The 19,866-nt window shown below is 20.6% G+C and overlaps 6 protein-coding genes across 6 annotated transcripts; 3 read left to right on the top strand and 3 right to left on the bottom strand.

The window, feature by feature from the left end:
* Nucleotides 1–139: 139 nt before the first annotated feature.
* DDB_G0273627 (hypothetical protein) lies at nt 140–894 on the top strand (the record flags this gene model as incomplete). The annotated part of the gene is made up of 2 exons (XM_639338.1): nt 140–191; nt 275–894. The coding sequence occupies 2 exons, from the start codon at nt 140–142 to the stop codon at nt 892–894; spliced, it is 672 nt and encodes a 223-aa protein (XP_644430.1).
* Nucleotides 895–1,819: 925 nt separating this feature from the next.
* On the top strand, nt 1,820–5,278 carry DDB_G0273629 (hypothetical protein; the record flags this gene model as incomplete). Its single annotated transcript, XM_639339.1, has 1 exon — nt 1,820–5,278. The coding sequence occupies one exon, from the start codon at nt 1,820–1,822 to the stop codon at nt 5,276–5,278; it is 3,459 nt and encodes a 1,152-aa protein (XP_644431.1).
* A 323-nt stretch (nt 5,279–5,601) lies between these two features.
* On the top strand, nt 5,602–6,489 carry cwc15-2 (hypothetical protein; the record flags this gene model as incomplete). Its single annotated transcript, XM_639340.1, has 2 exons — nt 5,602–6,284; nt 6,366–6,489. 2 exons carry the CDS (start codon nt 5,602–5,604, stop codon nt 6,487–6,489), a joined length of 807 nt encoding a protein of 268 aa, XP_644432.1.
* Nucleotides 6,490–6,582: 93 nt separating this feature from the next.
* DDB_G0273633 (hypothetical protein) lies at nt 6,583–9,273 on the bottom strand (the record flags this gene model as incomplete). The annotated part of the gene is made up of 6 exons (XM_639341.1): nt 6,583–6,944; nt 7,046–7,150; nt 7,310–8,407; nt 8,501–8,665; nt 8,759–9,125; nt 9,205–9,273. The coding sequence occupies 6 exons, from the start codon at nt 9,271–9,273 to the stop codon at nt 6,583–6,585; spliced, it is 2,166 nt and encodes a 721-aa protein (XP_644433.1).
* Nucleotides 9,274–9,591: 318 nt separating this feature from the next.
* Nucleotides 9,592–14,343, bottom strand: qkgA-2 (leucine-rich repeat-containing protein; the record flags this gene model as incomplete). The annotated part of the gene is made up of 2 exons (XM_639342.1): nt 9,592–13,518; nt 13,609–14,343. 2 exons carry the CDS (start codon nt 14,341–14,343, stop codon nt 9,592–9,594), a joined length of 4,662 nt encoding a protein of 1,553 aa, XP_644434.1.
* Nucleotides 14,344–15,760: 1,417 nt separating this feature from the next.
* Nucleotides 15,761–16,493, bottom strand: DDB_G0273637 (hypothetical protein; the record flags this gene model as incomplete). Its single annotated transcript, XM_639343.1, has 2 exons — nt 15,761–16,365; nt 16,454–16,493. 2 exons carry the CDS (start codon nt 16,491–16,493, stop codon nt 15,761–15,763), a joined length of 645 nt encoding a protein of 214 aa, XP_644435.1.
* Nucleotides 16,494–19,866: the final 3,373 nt, after the last annotated feature.

Raw genomic sequence — 19,866 nt, forward strand, 5'->3', positions numbered from 1 at the left:
AAAAAAAAAAAATAAAAAAAAAAAAAATAAAAAAAAAAAGAATATAAAAAAAAATAAACAAAAAAAAAAAAAAAAAAAAAAAATTAAAAAAAAAAATAAACAAATAATAAAAAGGATTAATAATAAAGTTAAAAATTAAATGAATATATTTATAAATTTAGAAAATAATATTTCTTGTCATTATGAAAAATGTATGGTTTTTTTTTTTTTTTTTTTTTTTTTTTTTAATTATGTATATTAAAATTTTATTAATTATGTATATTAAAAATTTTAGGTATAGATATATGGGATAAAATTCAAATTAATATTTCAAAAAAAACTGATGAATCAAATACATTGGGGTATTTACCAAAAATTATTTTTTCATATTTAAAAGAAATAATGAAAAGTTTATATGATTGGGGTTTTCATTCAAAAATTTATTATGATATTAATTATTGTTTTTTTAAAAATGAAAAAAAAGATTGGTTTATGGATAGGTTTGAAGAAATATTTCCAATCTATAAAGTTATTATACAAGATGAAAATCTTCAAATTTATAAAGAATTAGAAAACAATTATAAAAATACTTTTTCTAGTTTTCTTCAAATAATTAAAATTGGAATTTCACAATTAACTAAACATTTAATTATAAATCATTATAATTTCATTTTAAATAATAATTTACAAATTATTAATAATAATCATAATAATGAATTTTCATTTAATATAAATCAAATTCCAATTTCATCCGATCATTTGTTTGAATGGAGAGACCAAACTATAAAACGATTATCAGAATTGCTAGTTGACTTTAAAGAGATATTTCAATATATAAATAATTTAATTAACAAAATCATATATAATCTTTTAAACATTAATAATTTGGATATTAATTTTTTCTATTTACAATAAATTATAAAACTCATTTTAAAACTGTATTAATAACAATCTCTCAAAAAAAAAAAAAAAAAAAAAAAAAATTAATAATTTGTAAATACAAATTTAATTCTCATACATCGCATCATTCTCATATTAAAATACCGATAGAGCAATATTGGAAAAAAAATTATTGTTCTAGTAAAGAGAAAAAAAAAAAAAAATAAATTGCCTCTTCAATCTTGGAAAAGATTTATTGAGGTATGTACAACATTATGAGGTTTGGGGTGTGTTATATTATTTTGTGTAGACAAAATAAATACCCCTAATTGTAAATTTTTTTTTTTTTTTTTTTTTTTTTTTTTATATTGAAAAATAATTATCAAAAAACAACTTTTTTTTTTTTTTTACTACCAATTATGGCAAGAAAAAAAATTTGGCATTTATGGCAATAACAAAAAAAAATCTTTTTTAATAGTATTAAAAATTTTTTTTTTTTAATATGCCTATCCACTTTTTATGAAATATAATTTCTTATTTAATTCACACAGTAACACACCCACCTGTGTAAAACAGATTTTTTTTATTACGATGTACTTCCACCCCCCCAATTTTTTTTTTTTTAATATATTCCCATCATTGGTATTGCTTCATACCATCAAAAAAATTAATTTTATTTTAATGTTTTTTAATATTAACCAAGTTAAAATAATTTTTTATTTTTTTTTTGATATTTTCACAAGAAATTTGTATTTTTTCCAATTTTTTTTTTTTTCAAATTAATTTATGGTTTTATTGTTGGCGGTATTTCTTTTTTATTTTTTTTTTACACATATTAAACAATAATAAAAATAATAATAATAATAATAATAATAATAATAATAATAATAATAATAATAATAATAATAATAATAATAATAATAATAATAATAATAATAATAATGAATAATAATGAATAATAATGAATAATAATGAAATTCTATTTTGGAAAGTGTTTCACAACAAATATTTATTTAATTTAATATTTGAAATCATGGAAAACAGTGAATTATTCAACAACAATGAAATCAATTTTTTATTTGATAAAGATAAAAGAATTAAATTTAAATATATTTATAGTTTAAAATGGATGATTAAAAATAACCAATTTCAATTATTAAAATCAAAATTAATAAATGATGAATATGTTTTTATTACCTACTCTAGTATCAGGCATTTAATCGAACTCTATTTAATTAATGAAAGTGAATATAATGGTAATAATAATATTCAATTATTAAGAAAGGAAGAATATTATTCTAATTATAATATATATAATATCTCTATTAAAATTGAATTATTTAAAGAAATATTACAATTAATACTTGAAAAAAGAGATTATAAATCATTAGATGATGATAAAATAATCCAATTAGCGTTATACCATGGTAGTTATGAAGTTATTAAAATATTATTTGAATCCTTAAATTATATTAATAATAAAAATAATAATAATAAAAATTATAATAATAATAATAATAATAATAATAATAATAATAATAATAATAATAATAATAATAATAATAATAATAATAATAATAATAATAATAGTGGTGATGATGATAATACTAAAATAAATAAAGATAAAACTTTTGAATCATATACTATGGAATCATGGAATGGAGATGGTTTTTATGGTTTCAACAAAATGAGTATGACTGGAAACAGAGTTCATGGTATTACATTAGAGAATATTATGTTAGACCATCTTATATTAATAGGTCAACAACAAGAACAACAACCAAATCAATTTAATGAATATGTTTCATTTTTCATAAATAATAGGAATTGTAAAAAAAGGATTGGTGCAAAATTAGCAATAGATTTAGAAAAATTAGAAGTTTCAACAAATTTCAAAACAAATTATAAATTATTAGATTATATCAAAATCATATTTGATAAAGAAATTGAAAATTTTAATAATAACAATAATAATAATAAAGATAAATTAGAAATATTATTTGAATGTATTAAATTATATAGGGGAGAACATCCACCATTAGAATCATTATTAAAACAAAATGATGATGAAACTATTCAAGAATTATTAAAACAATTAATCATTTTATCAAAATCAAAAACATTATTTGAATTATATTTATCAAAATATCATGATAATATAGGTGATGAATTAATTTCAATTGATAATTTTAAAGAAATTGCAATCGATTATTGCCTTTACAATTACATACCATCAATATTTAAACAAATTGACTTCACCATATATCATTTAAAAGTTTACCATGGCAATAACAATAAAGCAAATAAAATAATATCAAATTTAAAAAGATCAATCGAATTCTTAAGACTCCTTATATCAAAAATAAATTATAACCATTGTTTGAATGAAGAAGAAGAAGAAGAAAAAGAAGAAGAAGATGGTGATGATGATAATGATTATGATGAAGAAGAAGAAGAAGAAAAAGAAGGAGAAGAAGAAGAAGAAGAAGAAGAAGAAGAAGAAGAAGAAGAAGAAGAAGAAGAAGAAGAAGAAGAAGAAGAAGAAGAAGAAGAAGGAAATCTATATATTAAAGATACAATTTTAAATATAATGTTACAAACTGATAAATCAACATATGAAGAATTATATAGTTTCATACCAAATAAATATAAAAATAATTTACCATTGCACTGGAATCCAATTTTATCAAGTATTGGTAATTGTAATGTACTTTCAATTGCTAAAGATATTGAAACAATAAATTTGCTTAGTAATTGGATAGAAGATATGGACTATAAATTATATAAAATTAATACAATTGATTTTTATTATGATTCGGTTGAATTATCAAATTATTTTATAAAATTACATTCAATAACAAAAAATTCAAATGGCTTTTATTTTGTACCATTTTTAAAGGCATTTGCTGAAAGTAATATCAATGATTTTAAATATTTTGACTCTTTGGGTCTTAAAATTGGAAATTATTTACATAAAGTACTATTTTCTTTAAATAAAAGATTATTAAATGAAGATGATGAATTAATATACCAAGAATATAATACAATGTTCAATTTTATATTAGATAGTCAAATGGGTGATCCTTCTAATGATCTTTACAAATTAGTTGAATATATAGCTAACAATGGTTATTATAAAGATGATCAATATAATAATAGAACCAATTCAAATGAACATATAAAGTTTAATCTCTCAAAAATTAAAATCAATTTAAATAAAGAATTAATTAAAGATTTATTATCAAAAACATTAAATTATAATTTATCATCAAAAACATTAAATTATAATTTATCAAGATTGGTTGTCGAGAATTTAATCTTTACAAATAAAGAGTTGGATTTCAATATAAAATCAAATAAATATGACCCATTATTTATTAATTTAATAATTATTCAAATAAATAAATGTAGAGAAATAATTAAAATAAATAATAATAATAATAATAATAATAATAATAATAATAATAATAATAATAATAATAATAATAATAATAATAATAATAATAATTATAATAATAATAATAATAATAATAATTATAATAATAATAATAGTATTGAAGACTCTTTTAAAACACAGCAAGCAAATTTAAAAATTTATTTAAGATTATTAGAAGTTTTATTTTATTGTAATTTTAGAAATTATGAAAAAGGAGAGGATTTTGAAATAATTAACCAAATGTATGATGTTTTAATTGAAAATCAATATGAATTTCAAATTGAAAATAAACAATTAAAACTATTCTTAATATTTAAAAGATCACCAATATTGTATGAATATTTAAAAGATAAAGGAGATATTCATAAAACAATTAAAAAAACTATTAAAACAATATCTTTAGAATTCATTCAACAATCACCATTTGATGATTTAATTGATTCGGTTATATATCGTCCATATAAAGAAGAAGTAGAAATATTTGGTTACTCAAAATGTCAGGGAGTTATTCAACGTAATTTACAACTATTCATTTTACTAAAAAGAAAAGATTTATTTTTAAAAGAGTTGGAATTAATTGGTTCAGGTGGTAAAGAAGAATTGAATTTTCCAAAATTTATAATTAAATGGTGCTGTCTTAATTTAGAATTAACATCAATAAATTATATATTTAAAGTAATCAAGAGTGAAAAGTCTTTAAATGAGGATTTTTTTTTTAACTATTACAGGCCAACTAAAATATCAGAATTTTGTCTAGTATCATTACAATTGGGTAAAATTGAAATTACAAAATTATCATTCACAATTTTAAATAATTATTTTACACATTTTAGTTCATATGTACAAGAGTACTATCAAAATTTTAAAGACCAGGTTGAAAATTATAGCGAACATGATTATTTAATCAACAGAAATTCATTAGCCGAACTACTACATGGCATTATTGGAGGATTAAAGCAAGCTAAAGAGTATGCCTATATGTAATTAATGTTCAAAAAAAAATAAAAAAAAAAATTTAAATAACAAACTAAAAATAGAATAACTAAAGAGTGGATTTTTTGATAAAAAAAAAAAAATAAAAAAATAAAAAAAATAATAAAAAAAAATAAAAAAATAAAAATTTCAAAAAAAAAAAAAAAAAAAAATAAAATAAAATTCAACAAGAGATTTATCGTTACCATTAATTAATTTTTTTTTTTTTTATTTTTTTTTTTTTTTTTGGTTTTTTAAAAATAAATTGTATACAAAAGGGATAATAATAAAAAAATAAATAAATAATAAATAAAAAACAAACAAATAAAAAAAAAATGGCAGATAAAAGAGTACCATCAGTTCTAGTATCATCACTTCGTGTTGGTATGGGAAGCACATACCTAAAAACAAGAAAAGATGACACTGACAAGAATGATAAAGATAGACAAAAAGAAGAATTAAGACAAAGAGAATTAAAATCATTAGAAAAGAAATCTGGTATTAAATTTGAAGATACCTCAATTGAAAATGATAAAGAATTATTAAAATTAAAGAATAGATTAATAAATGAAGAAGAAGAGGAAAATAATAAAACATCAACTACAACTACAACTACAACATCAAATATAAAGAAGAGAAAAGGTATAGACGATGATGATACAGATAGCGATGATAGTGATAGTGATAGTGATGATGATGATGATGATGATGATGATAACAATGGTTCAAAGAATAAATTTAAAAAAGTTGATAAAGATCATTCAGATAATAGTGAAAATAATGATTCAGATGACTCTGATGATTCAGATGATTCAGATGATGAAGAAGAATTAATGAAAGAACTTGAAAAAATTAAAAAAGAAAAAGCAGAACAACAAAAGAAAAAAGAATTAGAGAGCCAACAAGAATTAGAAAAAGAGCGTTTAGAAAGAGTCGCTCATGGTAATCCTTTATTAAATAATACCAATAGTAATAATAACAATAATAATAGTAGTGGTGATTATTCTATAAAGAAAAAGTATGTAATATTTAATTTATTATTTCATGTTTGGTTTAGTATTATTATTAACATTTTTCTTTTTTTTTTCTATTGAAATAGTTGGTTTGACGATGGTGTTTTTAAAAATCAAGCTAGAGATGAACCCGTTGTAAAGAAGAGATTTATTAATGATACAACTAGAAGTGATTTTGCTAAAAAATTCTTATCAAAATATATAAAATAAATTATTTAATTTTTTAAAAAAAAAAAACAAAATTGTAGAAAAGAGACAGGAGATTTGTTAAAATTTTATTGACTATTATTATTATTTATTTTATTATTGACTATTATTATTATTATTATTAAAAGGTACAATTTTTAAATCACTACTACTTGGATCACCAAAAAGGATTTCAAAACTATTTGAGTGCTTAAGATTTCCATCAATACTAGAGGCACCTATGTCGATATTCTCTTCTTCTAAAATATATTTTATAACATCACCAATAAAATGATTAATATATGAGTCCAATATGTCAAATCTAATAGTTTCTCTAATTTCTGACAGAGTTCTTCCTGGTGAATCATTTGAATTAATTCTATCACATATTGATGAAGTTAGAACTGTCAAACATTCATTAGACTCACAACCTAGATCTCTATTTAACCTTAAAATTGGAGAAACTAAATAAATATTACCTAATAATTATTTTAATTAGAACAAACTTTTGTTTTTGATTTTGATTTTTTTTTTTTTTTTTTTTTTCTTCTAAAAATAAAATTAAATATATATTATTTACCAAAATCTGTATCCTTTGAAATTTCTTTTATTATATCATTATTAAATTCTCCTTTATAAAGTTCATTGAAAAAACATTTTGCTTCTTTTTCCATATCATAAACATCTAAAATAAATAAATTTTTAAATGAAGTGAATTTACCTTTTTTAAAATTATCATTTTCTTTTTTTTTTTTTTTGGAAATAAAAAAAAACATATATATATTTTAATATTAATTATATTTTAAACCTATTATAATTTAATAATCAATTGATTATTACATACTTGTTTTTTTCTGGTGAAATTTTAATATTTCGATCATTGATTTTATAACTTTAATATTCTTATTATTATTATTATTATTATTATTATTATTATTATTATTATTATTATTATTATTATTATTATTATTATTATTATTATTATTATTATTATTATTATTGTTATCGTTATTGTTATTAATACTTTCAATTTTGATTTTTAGATTATCAAATTCTTTTTCAACATTAAATGAGTTAATAGGTGATTTATTGTTATTATTAAAGGTTGGGACAAGTATTTTTGAAGGTTCTGATTTATATATATTATCATTTTTAAATTCATTTATTGAATTAAAAAATTTTTCATTTCTGTCATCTTCGTTGGTTGAATGATAATAAAGTATAATATCTAATTCTGGATATAGAGGAAGAATTGAATAAACTTTTCGATGAAATGAATATATATTACTAAAGGTAAAACATTCAGTGCCTTTTTTTAAAAATGATTTTTTAATTTCTATTATATTTTGATTTTTTAATTCATTTTCATTTTCATTGAAAATTAAACATATCACTTTTCTATTTCCAGGTTTTTCTTTATAAGTTTCAATTTTATTATTACTATTAGTATTAACTTGGCTATTTGAATTAAAGATTATTGATCCACTTGATTGTGAACCAAAAAATATATTAAAATTGTCAAATAATTGATTTTTTAAGTTATATGGAATCATTTGGTAATTTTTCTTCAAAAGAGTTTCTAAATTATTTAAATTACCAAAATACTTTGTAATGTAATTATCTAAAATAATACCCTTCATTTTAACAATCTTATTTGATAATACTTCTTTATCATTTGATTCTAATGTATCACATAGTAATTCTAAAAATGGTGAAGCTTCACCATTAATTGTTGTAGTTGTTACAATTGTAGTTGTAGTAGTTGTTGTATTATCATTAATTCTATATGATGAAGATGTTGTTGTAGTAGTAGTTGAATTATTATTATTAATATTATTATTTGCGTTATTATTATTATTATTATTATTATTATTACTATTAATATAATTATTATTATTATTCAAATAATCAAATAATAAATGTGAATGTATAAATGAAATATCTTAAAAATAAATAAATTAGTATCTTAAAATTATTATTATTATTATTATTATTATTTAAAATTTACAAATGATAATTATTTAAAAATACTTACTATCCATTGTTGGTAGGTTTAATATTTCATTGGGAGAATTATAAAGTTGAAATAATTTTTCTAATGGGTTATTATTATTATTGTTATTGTTATTATTATAAAATAAATCTAAAATAAATATCTTTTCCCATGATAGCATTACTCCTTTTTTGAAATGTAAATTTTCTTAAAATTATTTAGTTTGAAAAAAAAAAAAAAAATATTTTGGTAATTATTTTATATATAAATTGTTGAGAAAATTAAAAAAAATATACATACTGAATTCATCTTCTTTTGTTTTTAATAAACCTATCAAACTATTTAAAAAAAATTTTATTTCACGGGTTATTTTAGAACCTTGATATATTTCAACTAATGATGAAAGTTTAATTTTATTATCTTCTAATTGGTATGGCCCATAAATATAAAATAAAAACATTGCTTTTGTATTATCAGACTTTAGATCTTTTACAATTGTTTTAAATACATTTCTTAAATCATCATTTATATTATCGAAACAAATGACTTCAAATCCAAATGGAGTTAAAGTTTCTTTTAATTTTAATTTATTGCTTATTGCATTCATATCATTTACATTCCAAACAATGATATAACAAATTTTTTTTATAATTTTTGATATGTGTTCCTTTAATATTTAAAATTAAAAAAAGAGTATAAGTATTTGAAAGAAAAGAAAAGAAAAAAAAAAAAAAAAAAAAAATTACCAAAACATTATTTTTAATATCACTGTTTTTATTATTCTCTAATTGGCTTGCGTCACCTTCTATATTCATTTTTTTATTTTATTGAATTATCTTATAATAAAGAAAAAAATAAGAGTAGAAAAAAAAAAAAAAAAAAATATAAGGAAAAAAAAAAATTAAAAAATTAAAAATTAAAAATTAAAAATTAAATTAAAAATAAATTCATTTTTTAATTTTGGGTAAAATTGATTGGGGAATCAATTGGGGTGGGTGGGAATGGGGGACCACTAAAAATAAAAAATAAAATTTGTTATCATTTTTAATAAAAAAATCCAAAAATAGTATTATTATTATTATCATTTTTATCATTTTTATTATTATTATTTTTATTTTTATTTTTTAAATTATTTAAATTGAAGCAGGATAATTTTTTAAAAATGGAGAATCAAAATAAGAAGTTTGTATTGAATCTATTCTAATTTCAAGCAATTCTTTAATGATAAAAGTGAATGAAGGTCTCTTTTTTGGATTTGTTGACCAACATAATTGAATTAAATTTGAAAGACGAGGATCACAATCGAATGGTAAAGTTGGTCTAAGATTCTCTTCTCTAATTAAATTTATAAATTGCATTTTACCAAATGAATATTCATCAAATGGGATTTCACCAGTTAAAATTGTAAATAAAATCATAGCAAAACTATAGGTATCAACTTTTTCAGTATAACTTTCATCTTCAACACCGATGGTTTCTGGTGCCATCCATTGAAAATTACCAAGTAAACCACTTACAGAATAAACTGATTGTTGAGAAAGACCGAAATCAGCGATTTTAGCACAAACTGGTGAATTCTCATCTAAAGATTTCAAGAAAATATTTGGTGAACGTAAATCTCTATGAACAATTGGTGGGTTTTGATTTTGCATATACCCAATACCCTTGGCAATATCAATCATTAAACGTAATTTTAAAGTCCATCCCAATGAAGCATATCTTTCCTTATCTTGACATAAATGATAAAGATCACCATGTTCAACATACTCCATTACCATACGTGGTGGATTATGCATTAAACCATAAAGTTTAACAATATTTGGATGATTTAAATTTGACATAATAAAAACTTCATGTTGAAATTCTTGAAATTTTTCAATAAATTCGTCTTCATTATTATTATTTTTAAAATTATTTGAATTATTTGAATTATTGTTATTATTTGAATTATTGTTATTATTTGAATTACATAAAATTAAAGATTTAATTGCAATATCAGATTTATTTGAAATTAATTTACCTTTATGAATTAAACCAAAACCACCTTCACCAATTTGTCTTTCATAGAGTATTTGGTCATCAGTAAAAGTTGGTACTTTTTTTAAACATATATCAGGTGCAATATAATCTATACGAACTGGTGTATTTGGATCATTACCACAATAGACATGAGATCTACCATCTTCTAAAGCTGATATACAATCACCTAAATCGAAATGATAAGGTTCAATAGTTGGGTTGAGTTGAATACAATGTGTACATGGTATTGTTCGAGTAACTTCCAAACCTTGATAAGAACCTGATATTAATGTATCAATTGTAAATAAAAGTTGTTGAAAAAATAATGATACTGAATGTTCTTTATCAATTGTTGTATTATAAGTTCTAACTTGAATATTTAATTTATAACTATCATTATCATGTGATTGTTCAAATGATTTCTTTTTTATAAATGTTATTAATGCTTGAAGTTTAGGTTTTGCTGTTAAACATAATGATGATACTGTTCTATTAATTGGTAATTTTTTATTGTTATTATTTTTTATTGGTATTGTTGGTGTTGTTGTTGTTGGTGTTGTTGTTGAAGTTGTTGATGTTGATGTTGATGTTGTTGTTGTTGTTTTAATTAATTCACCACTACTACCATTTTGATTATTTATTTTTGTTAATGTTTTAATTAATTCATTACTACTACCATTATTTTTATTAATATTTCTATGACAACCAACACCACAAAATTGTGATGATGGTGAAGAAGATGATGATGATGAAGATGTAGTAGTGGAAGAGGAAGAAAAAGAAGGAGTTCTTGGTGATGTTGGTGAATATGGAGTTATTGATGACATAGAAAGTGGTGTTATATTATTTGAACTTGTTGTACTTGTACTTGTTGTACTTGTTGTTGTGCTTGTTGTTGAGGTTGAATTTGAAATGAATTTTCTATTAACTCTTGGTGAATTTAAAATTAGTGGTGGTGGTTCAAGTGGTGAATAATTTTGTGAATCTGTTAATGATAAACTACAAAGAAATGGTGATAGAGTAGTTGTTGGTTCAAAAATTGATTTTTTTTGTAACAATTGTTGTTGTTTAATTTTATCAGATGGTGTTAAAATATCTAATAATACACCATCTTTCCAATAAGTTTTAATATCAATACCTTGAATTAAAAGTATTCTTAATAAAAGACGTGCAAAGAAACCTAATGGCATAAAACTAAAATGATAATCACAACCAAATACTTGTACATAGTTATTCTCCATTGCGAGTTTTAGTGGGACCCATTCACGATCTTTAATTTCTAAAATCTCTCCAATTGGATCATCAGGTAGTAAAGATGGTATTAAAGATTTTGATAGATTAGGTAACTGATATGAAACTTCGAATTTCTCTAACAATTTCAATAATGATGGCCAAAGTGTTTGTTTATATCGTCCACCCCAAATCGATTGCAAATCCGAGTGATTCAATATACCAAGTTTTATCCAACTATGAGAGAATGTAATAAGCGATGACATTACATCTGCCAACCATTGAGGATCCAACACTACTAAATTATTAAGTTTTGGTGAATCAAAATGTAATATTATACCTAGATTATGTAGAAAATCGGTTGCATCTTTAATTTCATGTGGTTTTAAATATGATAATTTACATTCATTTAAATAATCATCATAATCAATATATTTCTCTTTTATAGATTGTTGCAGTTGTTGCTGCTGTTGCTGATGCTGTTGTTGTTGTTGTTGACTATGTTTTAAATGAGATGAACTTTTTTTACTTGTTAAAGATGGCGATGATGATGATGATGAATTTAATAAGGATGATGATGAATTTGAAGCAGAGTTTGAAATTGACATTCTACCTTGATTAGCACCTCTATTTGATAACCTTTGTTCTAATATTATATAACTACCAGGTATATCTTTTTTAATTAATCTTGATTTTTCAGATTCATGAATTAATCGTTTCTTTAATTCTTTTACACCTTTTCCAGTTACACAAGATACGAAATTAATTACATTCTGTTTTACACGTGAATATTTTATAAAATTTGATTTTAAAATTGATTCTGCCATTGACAATTGTTCAGGTGTACAACTATCAATATGAGTACCAACAAAGAAAATAATTGGTAGAGAAATACCAGATTTCGCTTTAATTTGATGTACCCAATAATTGACCCTCTCTGCAAAATTCGAATCATTAACTCTGAAAATTAATAAATACAATGACTGAGTAGTTAAAAAGAATTGATGAGTTGGATAAAATATTTGTTGACCACCGAAATCCCATGCATAGAATTCAACTTTTTTACTCTTAAAATCATGGATATTAACACCCTCTGTTGATACTGTATCACCAGTTACTTGATTTTCATTTTTTATATTCACCATATTGATATTGGAGTTGCTAATACTATTAGAGTTGATTATCGATGATGATGATGATGACGATGATAATGCCGATGACAATGACGATAATGATGATGATGATGACGATGATGACTTTTTCTTATTATATTTTGAACCAATTAATAATTTACATAATCTAGTTTTACCAACACCTTCTTCACCAACAAACATCAGTTTCACTTTATTCCAAGTTTCGCATGATTTACCTTCTAATATATTCCTACAAAATGATAATAATTTCTTTGTACCAAGTTCAACAATACTTGATGGGAAATTATTTAATGGATTTTCATTTAATAATAAAACCTTTAACAAAGTTAAATTACAAATCTCTAATGGTATATCATTGATTAAATTATCAGATAAATTTAAATTCTTTAGAAATTTCAATTCTGTAATTTCAATTGGTATCTCTGTTATTCTATTATTACTCATATCCAATTCAACCAATTGTGAACACATATTTATAATTGACATTGGAAATCTAGTAATATTTGATTTTGATAATAATAAAAATGTACCATTTTCAACGATTGCACATAATAATGCCATTGTACCTGAAACTACCAATGATGATCCACTACTATATGATGTATATGAATTAAATACAATTGTATATCCAGCACCTTGTGCTTCTTTTAATTGTGACTTTAAAATAAAATAAAAAATAAAAAACAAAAAAATTAATAATCAATAATTTTATTTTATTTTATTTTTAAATTTTTTAAAGAAACTTACTTTTGAACAACCTGATAAAATTATTTCATCTAAAAGATTAATATCACCTAATGTACATGCTCTTGCTAATTCATTTTTTTTAACATGATAAGTTAAAAGATTTGAAGATAATTTAAAAACTTCTTTCCAAGATTCATCATTTCTCCATTCAATAAATTGAAACGAACCAGCGAATGAAACAATCTCTGACATGTAAGATTGTCTATCATCATTATATAAATTTATAATTACAAAAAATGAAGGTTTACTTCCGACTGATGTTATTGGTTGTTGTTGGTGCAGTAAATGCTCCAATAATTGAGGTGATGAATGGTATGGTGGTGATGTTGAAATTGGTGATGATGGCGATGATGTTAGTGATGGTGATGATGATGTTGATGACGATGATGACGATGATGATGATTGTAATAATGCGTGTGAATGAAGATCAAATTGGTGACTACTATTTGTTGACTCATTTGATAATTTTTGAACAACTCTTTTCATTTTTTTAATTGACCTTTTATCCTTACCATCAAAAGTAATGATATTACAAGATGTGAATTTACTTTCATATTGATCATAGTAAACTATACGATAGGTTTCATTTATGATTGTTAGTGTGGTTTCATGATTTTTCATACTATTTACTATTAAATCCTTTTTTGAACCAATCACTTCAATTCCAATTCTTGAAAATTCCATTTGTTGTTGTCTTTGTCTTTGTGACATCCATTCATCTTGTTCTAAATCCATATTTTTTATTTTTGCTTTTTTTTTTTTTTATTTCTTATTTTTTCACTTTTCAACCCACATTATATTTGTAAAATAATAAAACAAAAAAAAAAAAAAAAATAATAAAAAAGAAAAAATGTGGTACATCATCATTTTGTGATAAATTATTTTTTTTTTTTTTTTTTTTTTTTTCAATGAAAATTAATAAAACCTTTTTTTTTTTTTTTTGTTTTTTTCAAAAAAAAAAACACACACACACCAAGTGGTGAAATGATTTAAATAGAATTAAAAAAAAAAAAAAAATTTTTGTGCTAAAATTGGACTAAATTTTGAAGATATAAAAATAGAAACCATAGTGATGAAAAAAAAAAAAAAAAAAAAAAAAAATGGGAAAAAAAAAAAAGTTTTTTTTTTTTTTTTTTTTTTTTAAAATTTTTTTTTTTTTAATTTTTTATTTTTAATTTAAATGAAAAAAATTTTTCATTTAAATTAAAAATAAAAAATTAAAAATTAAATTTTTTTATTTGTAAAATAAAAACTAGGTGTTGGGTAGTCGCAATACTGAAATGAATAACTAAGTTGATTTCTATTTGATTTTTAATTCTTTACTGTTATCGATTAAACTGTGTTTTTTTAGCCCAGCGGTCGCCAGCTGTTGGCAGGCGGCTGTTTGCTCATAGTAGGCCAATAGAATAACTAAGTTGATTTCTATTTGATTTTTAATTCTTTACTGTTATCGATTAAACTGTGTTTTTGGAAATTCGATTTTTAATTCTTTACTGTTATCGGTTGAACTATGTTTTTGGAAATTCGATTTTTTTTTTATTATTACTATTTTATTTTTGGGTGGTCGCAATACTGAAATGAATGAATTTTATTAAATTGATTTCTATTTGAATTTTAATTCTTTCCTGTTATGTTTTTGGAAATTCGATATTTTTTTTTTTTTTTTTTTTTTTTTTATTTTTTTTTTTTTAATTATTACTATTTTTGGGTCACAATACTGAAATGAAAAATTTTTGGAAATACAATTTTTTTTTTTTTTTTTTTTTTTTTTTTTTTTTTTTTTTTTTTTTTTTTTTTTTTTTTTTTTTTTTTTTATTATTATTTATTACTATTATATTATTTTTGGGGGTCGCAATACTGAAATGAATAAATTTTATTAAATTGATTTCTATTTGATTTTTAATTATTTACTGTTATGTTTTTGGAAATCGATAATTTTTTTTTTTTTTATTATTATTACTATTTTTTATGTACAATTAATACTGAGTGAGGTTATTTATTTATGCACATATATTATTTACAAAAATTTTTTACAAAGTTATTTACAAAAATATATACAAACTATTTACTATTATTTCTAAAAATTTTTTTTTTTTTTTTTTTTTTTTTTTTTTTTTTTTTTTTTAAAAAAATTAATTACAAAAGAAAAAAACTAACCTAATGTAATATTACCCAAATTAATGAGGGTATATGAATATAATTCTATATATTCTATTAACTCCAATAAACTAACTTCAAAACCATCCAATGATTGATTTAATTCTGAAATTGTTGACTGCCTCCATTCGAAAATTTGATTTTTTTGATTTTTAATATCGAGATTTAAATCCAAAGGAATTTGTGGAATGAAGGATAAATTTATAGTTTTTATTGATTGCGAAATTGATTCATATTGATTATTGAGTGATGAATTGTAGAAATTAGTTAACAAAAGTAATCTTTGTTTTGAAACTGATTCATAAATTTGATTTAAATCTTTTGAAAATAATTCTTTATCATTCTTTGAAAGCATAGCATTAATTTTATAACCCACTAGTGTTGAACATAATTGATCAATTTCTTTTAATCTACTTTCATACCAATTCACAGAATTGAAAAAATTATGATACCTATCGGTATGTGTATGTCTCCAATTATTTAAAAAGCTGATAACTTCTTTATACTGTTGAAATGCTTTTTCATCGTTAAATTTTATTGTATGTAACCCATCGTAAATAGTTACAATATCCAAACTGATTTCATCAAAATTTGATATACCTATATGTTTTTATTTTTTTTAATAGTTTTTTATTTTTATTGGTTTTTTATTTTTATTGGTGTTTTATTTTTAATATTCTATACTTACAAATCTGGTTTGGGTCTACTTGTGTTTTATTAGCTTCCATTGAGATAAAAATTAAACAAATGGTATAAAAAAATTTATGTTGGTGTGAAAAAAAAAAAAAAAAAATGGAAAAAAAAATTAAAATTTATTTATTAAAAAGGGTGGTGTGGTTGCGAAATAATAATTAAAATAAAAAAACAAAAAAAAATAAAAAAAATAAAAAAAAAACATCAAAACACACACCCCCACACATTTCCTTTTTTGATTTTGTTTCAAAGAACAAAATAAAAATAAAAAACAAAAAACACACACATAACATTGTTTTTGCCATCATCCCTATTTTATGATTAATATTATTAATATAAAAAAGGAAAAAAAAAAAAAAAACTTAAAAAATAAAAAAAAAAAATGAAAAAAAAATATATCCGTTGAAAGGAATAGTGCCGAATATAATAAAATATTATTTAAACAAAATAATAAAAAAAAAAAAATATTTAAAAAAAAAAAAAAAAAAAAAAAATTGGGAAAATTAAATCTGAAAATTTGGTTCTTCACAATTGATTATTTTGTATGCAATAGTATCCACCATTTCCATTAAACGTAGGCCAATTTCTTCATATCCTTTGAATTTATTGTAAATTCGAATTAAATTTTGATTCCTCCAATTATGGATTTGATCATCATCAAAAAATGTGAATGGAATTTCACCAAATGTAAAAATTACATCTGTTTCTATTGACCTACTTGTATTGAGTAATAATTGATCGTAATGCTTGGTTATTAGTAATATTCTTAAGATTTTTATATCATTTAATACCTGATCGAAATTTTGTAACATTTGATTATTATTTACTTGGTGATTTAATGTTATAAAAACCCCATTAATTTCTTTAAATCGTTTAATAAACCACTTATTACTTCTTACAAATTTATGAAAATGGTAACGTGTATTATATGTATAAGTTTTTAAAGTTATAATAAGTTCTCGGGAGTAATTTCCATTATTATTAATATTATTATTATTATTAATTTCATTTTCTAATGTTATTGTAAAATTAAAAATATTATCCCACAATTCATTACCTATTTTTTTCAAATTTTACTATTAATAAAATAATAATAATAATAATAATAATAATAATAATAATAATAATAATAATAATAAATAATAATAATAATAATAATAATAATAATAATTATAATAATAATAAAAGTTTATTAATTAAAATAATATATACAATCAGTAAATAGATGATTGTTTTGATAAAGGTCTAGTAAGACATCTTCTAGTACTATATTAAGAAAGTTTTCTGGAAATCCATCCATTGTTTATTTTTAGTTTTTTTTTTTTTTTTTTTTTTTTTTTATTATATGTGTTAAATAATTAATTTTAATAGGATGTTTATTTAAAAAAAAATAATAGTAATTAGAAAAAAAATAATAGTAATTAAAAAAAATAATATTAAATAAAAAAATAAATAAAAAAAAAATTGCAGGGGAATAAAAATTATATATATAAACTTTATTTTTATGCACAATCATAGCACAACACTAACACGCTGTAAAAAGAATATTATAATATTCTTTATTTTCAATTGAAAATTATTAATTTATTCTAAGTTATAAGTAAATATATTTTTCAAATAATAAAAAATTATGTCAACATAAAAATTTTATTAAATAAAATACCCATCTGAGCTCACTTTGTGTGTATAATAATAATAATATTCGTTATACAGCGTGTTAGTGTTTGTGTGTGTGTTAAAAAATGGGGTGATTTTTTTTTGGCGTGTCAATATAAAGTTGATGTGTAACATAAATGTAAATTGATAAATTGCTTTGATATTGTTAACAATATTTTAAATTTTTTTTTTTTTTATTTTATTTTTTTTGATTTCTTTTGTTAATTTTTTTTTAAAATTTTTTTTATTCACACAATTATTTCAATATAATTTAAAAATGAAAAACGTTCTTACTTCAAAAAAAACATTTATACAATTTACAAACAATTTACCTACAATTGGAGGAATTATTAGCGGAAATTTTAAAATAGGAAATGGAATAAAAATAGAAAAAAAAAAAAAAAAAAAAAAAAAAAAATTAAAAATATTTTAAAAAAATAAAATAAAATAAAATAAAATAAAATAAAATAAAAAAAAAATAAAAATCTATTTTTAGAATAAAATAATAATAATTAAAAAAGGATGAGCTTAAAATTTTAAGAAAAAAAAAAAAAAGATTATTTTAACCCTCAAAAGCTCAATTCAAAAAATCAATAAAAAGGTTTTTTTTTTTTAAAAATAAAAATAAATAAAAACAAATTATATGGACATGTGCAGAATTTTTTTTTTTTTTTTTATTATTTTTTTTTTTTTTTTTGCGGTATAGTTTAATGTAATATCTTATCCTACACCTCAATAACAATATATTTAATAAAAAAAATTTTGAAATGGAAAAAAAAAAACAAAAAGTTGAACAACAAATTTCAACAAATTTTGACAATATGAATTCTGATAGGATGAAGACGATGAAGGTCACTTTGATTTATTATCTCATTCAATTCAAGAAGAAGAAGAAGAAGATGGTTTAATTAATGAAAGAAATAGGATGTTTTACTATTATTATAGAATGTGGTGGTTCAAACAATTAAAGATCCAACAACAGATGAGGATTATAAATCAAATTCAATGGAAAGAATGAATTCAAAACCTATTAAACTTTCTATTGTGTTGGTGAGTTATCGTTTATCGTATGAACATGGGTGCTTGCGACCGCCAAAGAATAAAAAAGAATTTTATTCGGGTCATAATAAAAAGTGGTATTTAACACTGTTTTGGTATATCATAGAATGTTATATCATAAATAGCTTTGTGGTTCACAAAAATTATAACAAATATAGCCTATCCTATAGAGAATTTCGTAAAACTATTTTGGAAGATTTGAATGGTCACCAAACCCTTAGAAAGTACGCTCCAAGTTCAACTTTTTCAATTTTTTCCACTTTTTTTCTGATTTTTCAAAGAAAAAATAATGAAAAAAATTAATAAAAAAAAAATTAATATATATAAATAAATATTCATTTTAATTACCAAACAATCTAATTATTATTTTTATTTGTAGTTTTTTAAAAAAACCGTTAAAAAACTTTATTGATTTTTTCTTATTTCAACTTAAATATTAAAAGGCCTTTCAGATACAATTAAAAAAATTAATAAAAAATTAAAAAATAAAAAATAAAAAATAAAAATAAAAAAAAAAAAAAAAAAGTCAAAGAAAAAAAGTCAAATAAAAATAACTTAATTATTCTTTAGAGTTGATTTTTTTTCTTTTTTAATAGTATACTTGGGGGGTGAGTTCCACAAAGTAATTGAAGCAACTTTCAACCAAAATCTTTTTTTTTATTAAAAAATTTTTTGTAAAAAAAAAAATGTCAA

Source organism: Dictyostelium discoideum, assembly GCF_000004695.1.
Source record: "Dictyostelium discoideum AX4 chromosome 2 chromosome, whole genome shotgun sequence".
Lineage (NCBI taxonomy): Eukaryota > Evosea > Eumycetozoa > Dictyosteliales > Dictyosteliaceae > Dictyostelium > Dictyostelium discoideum.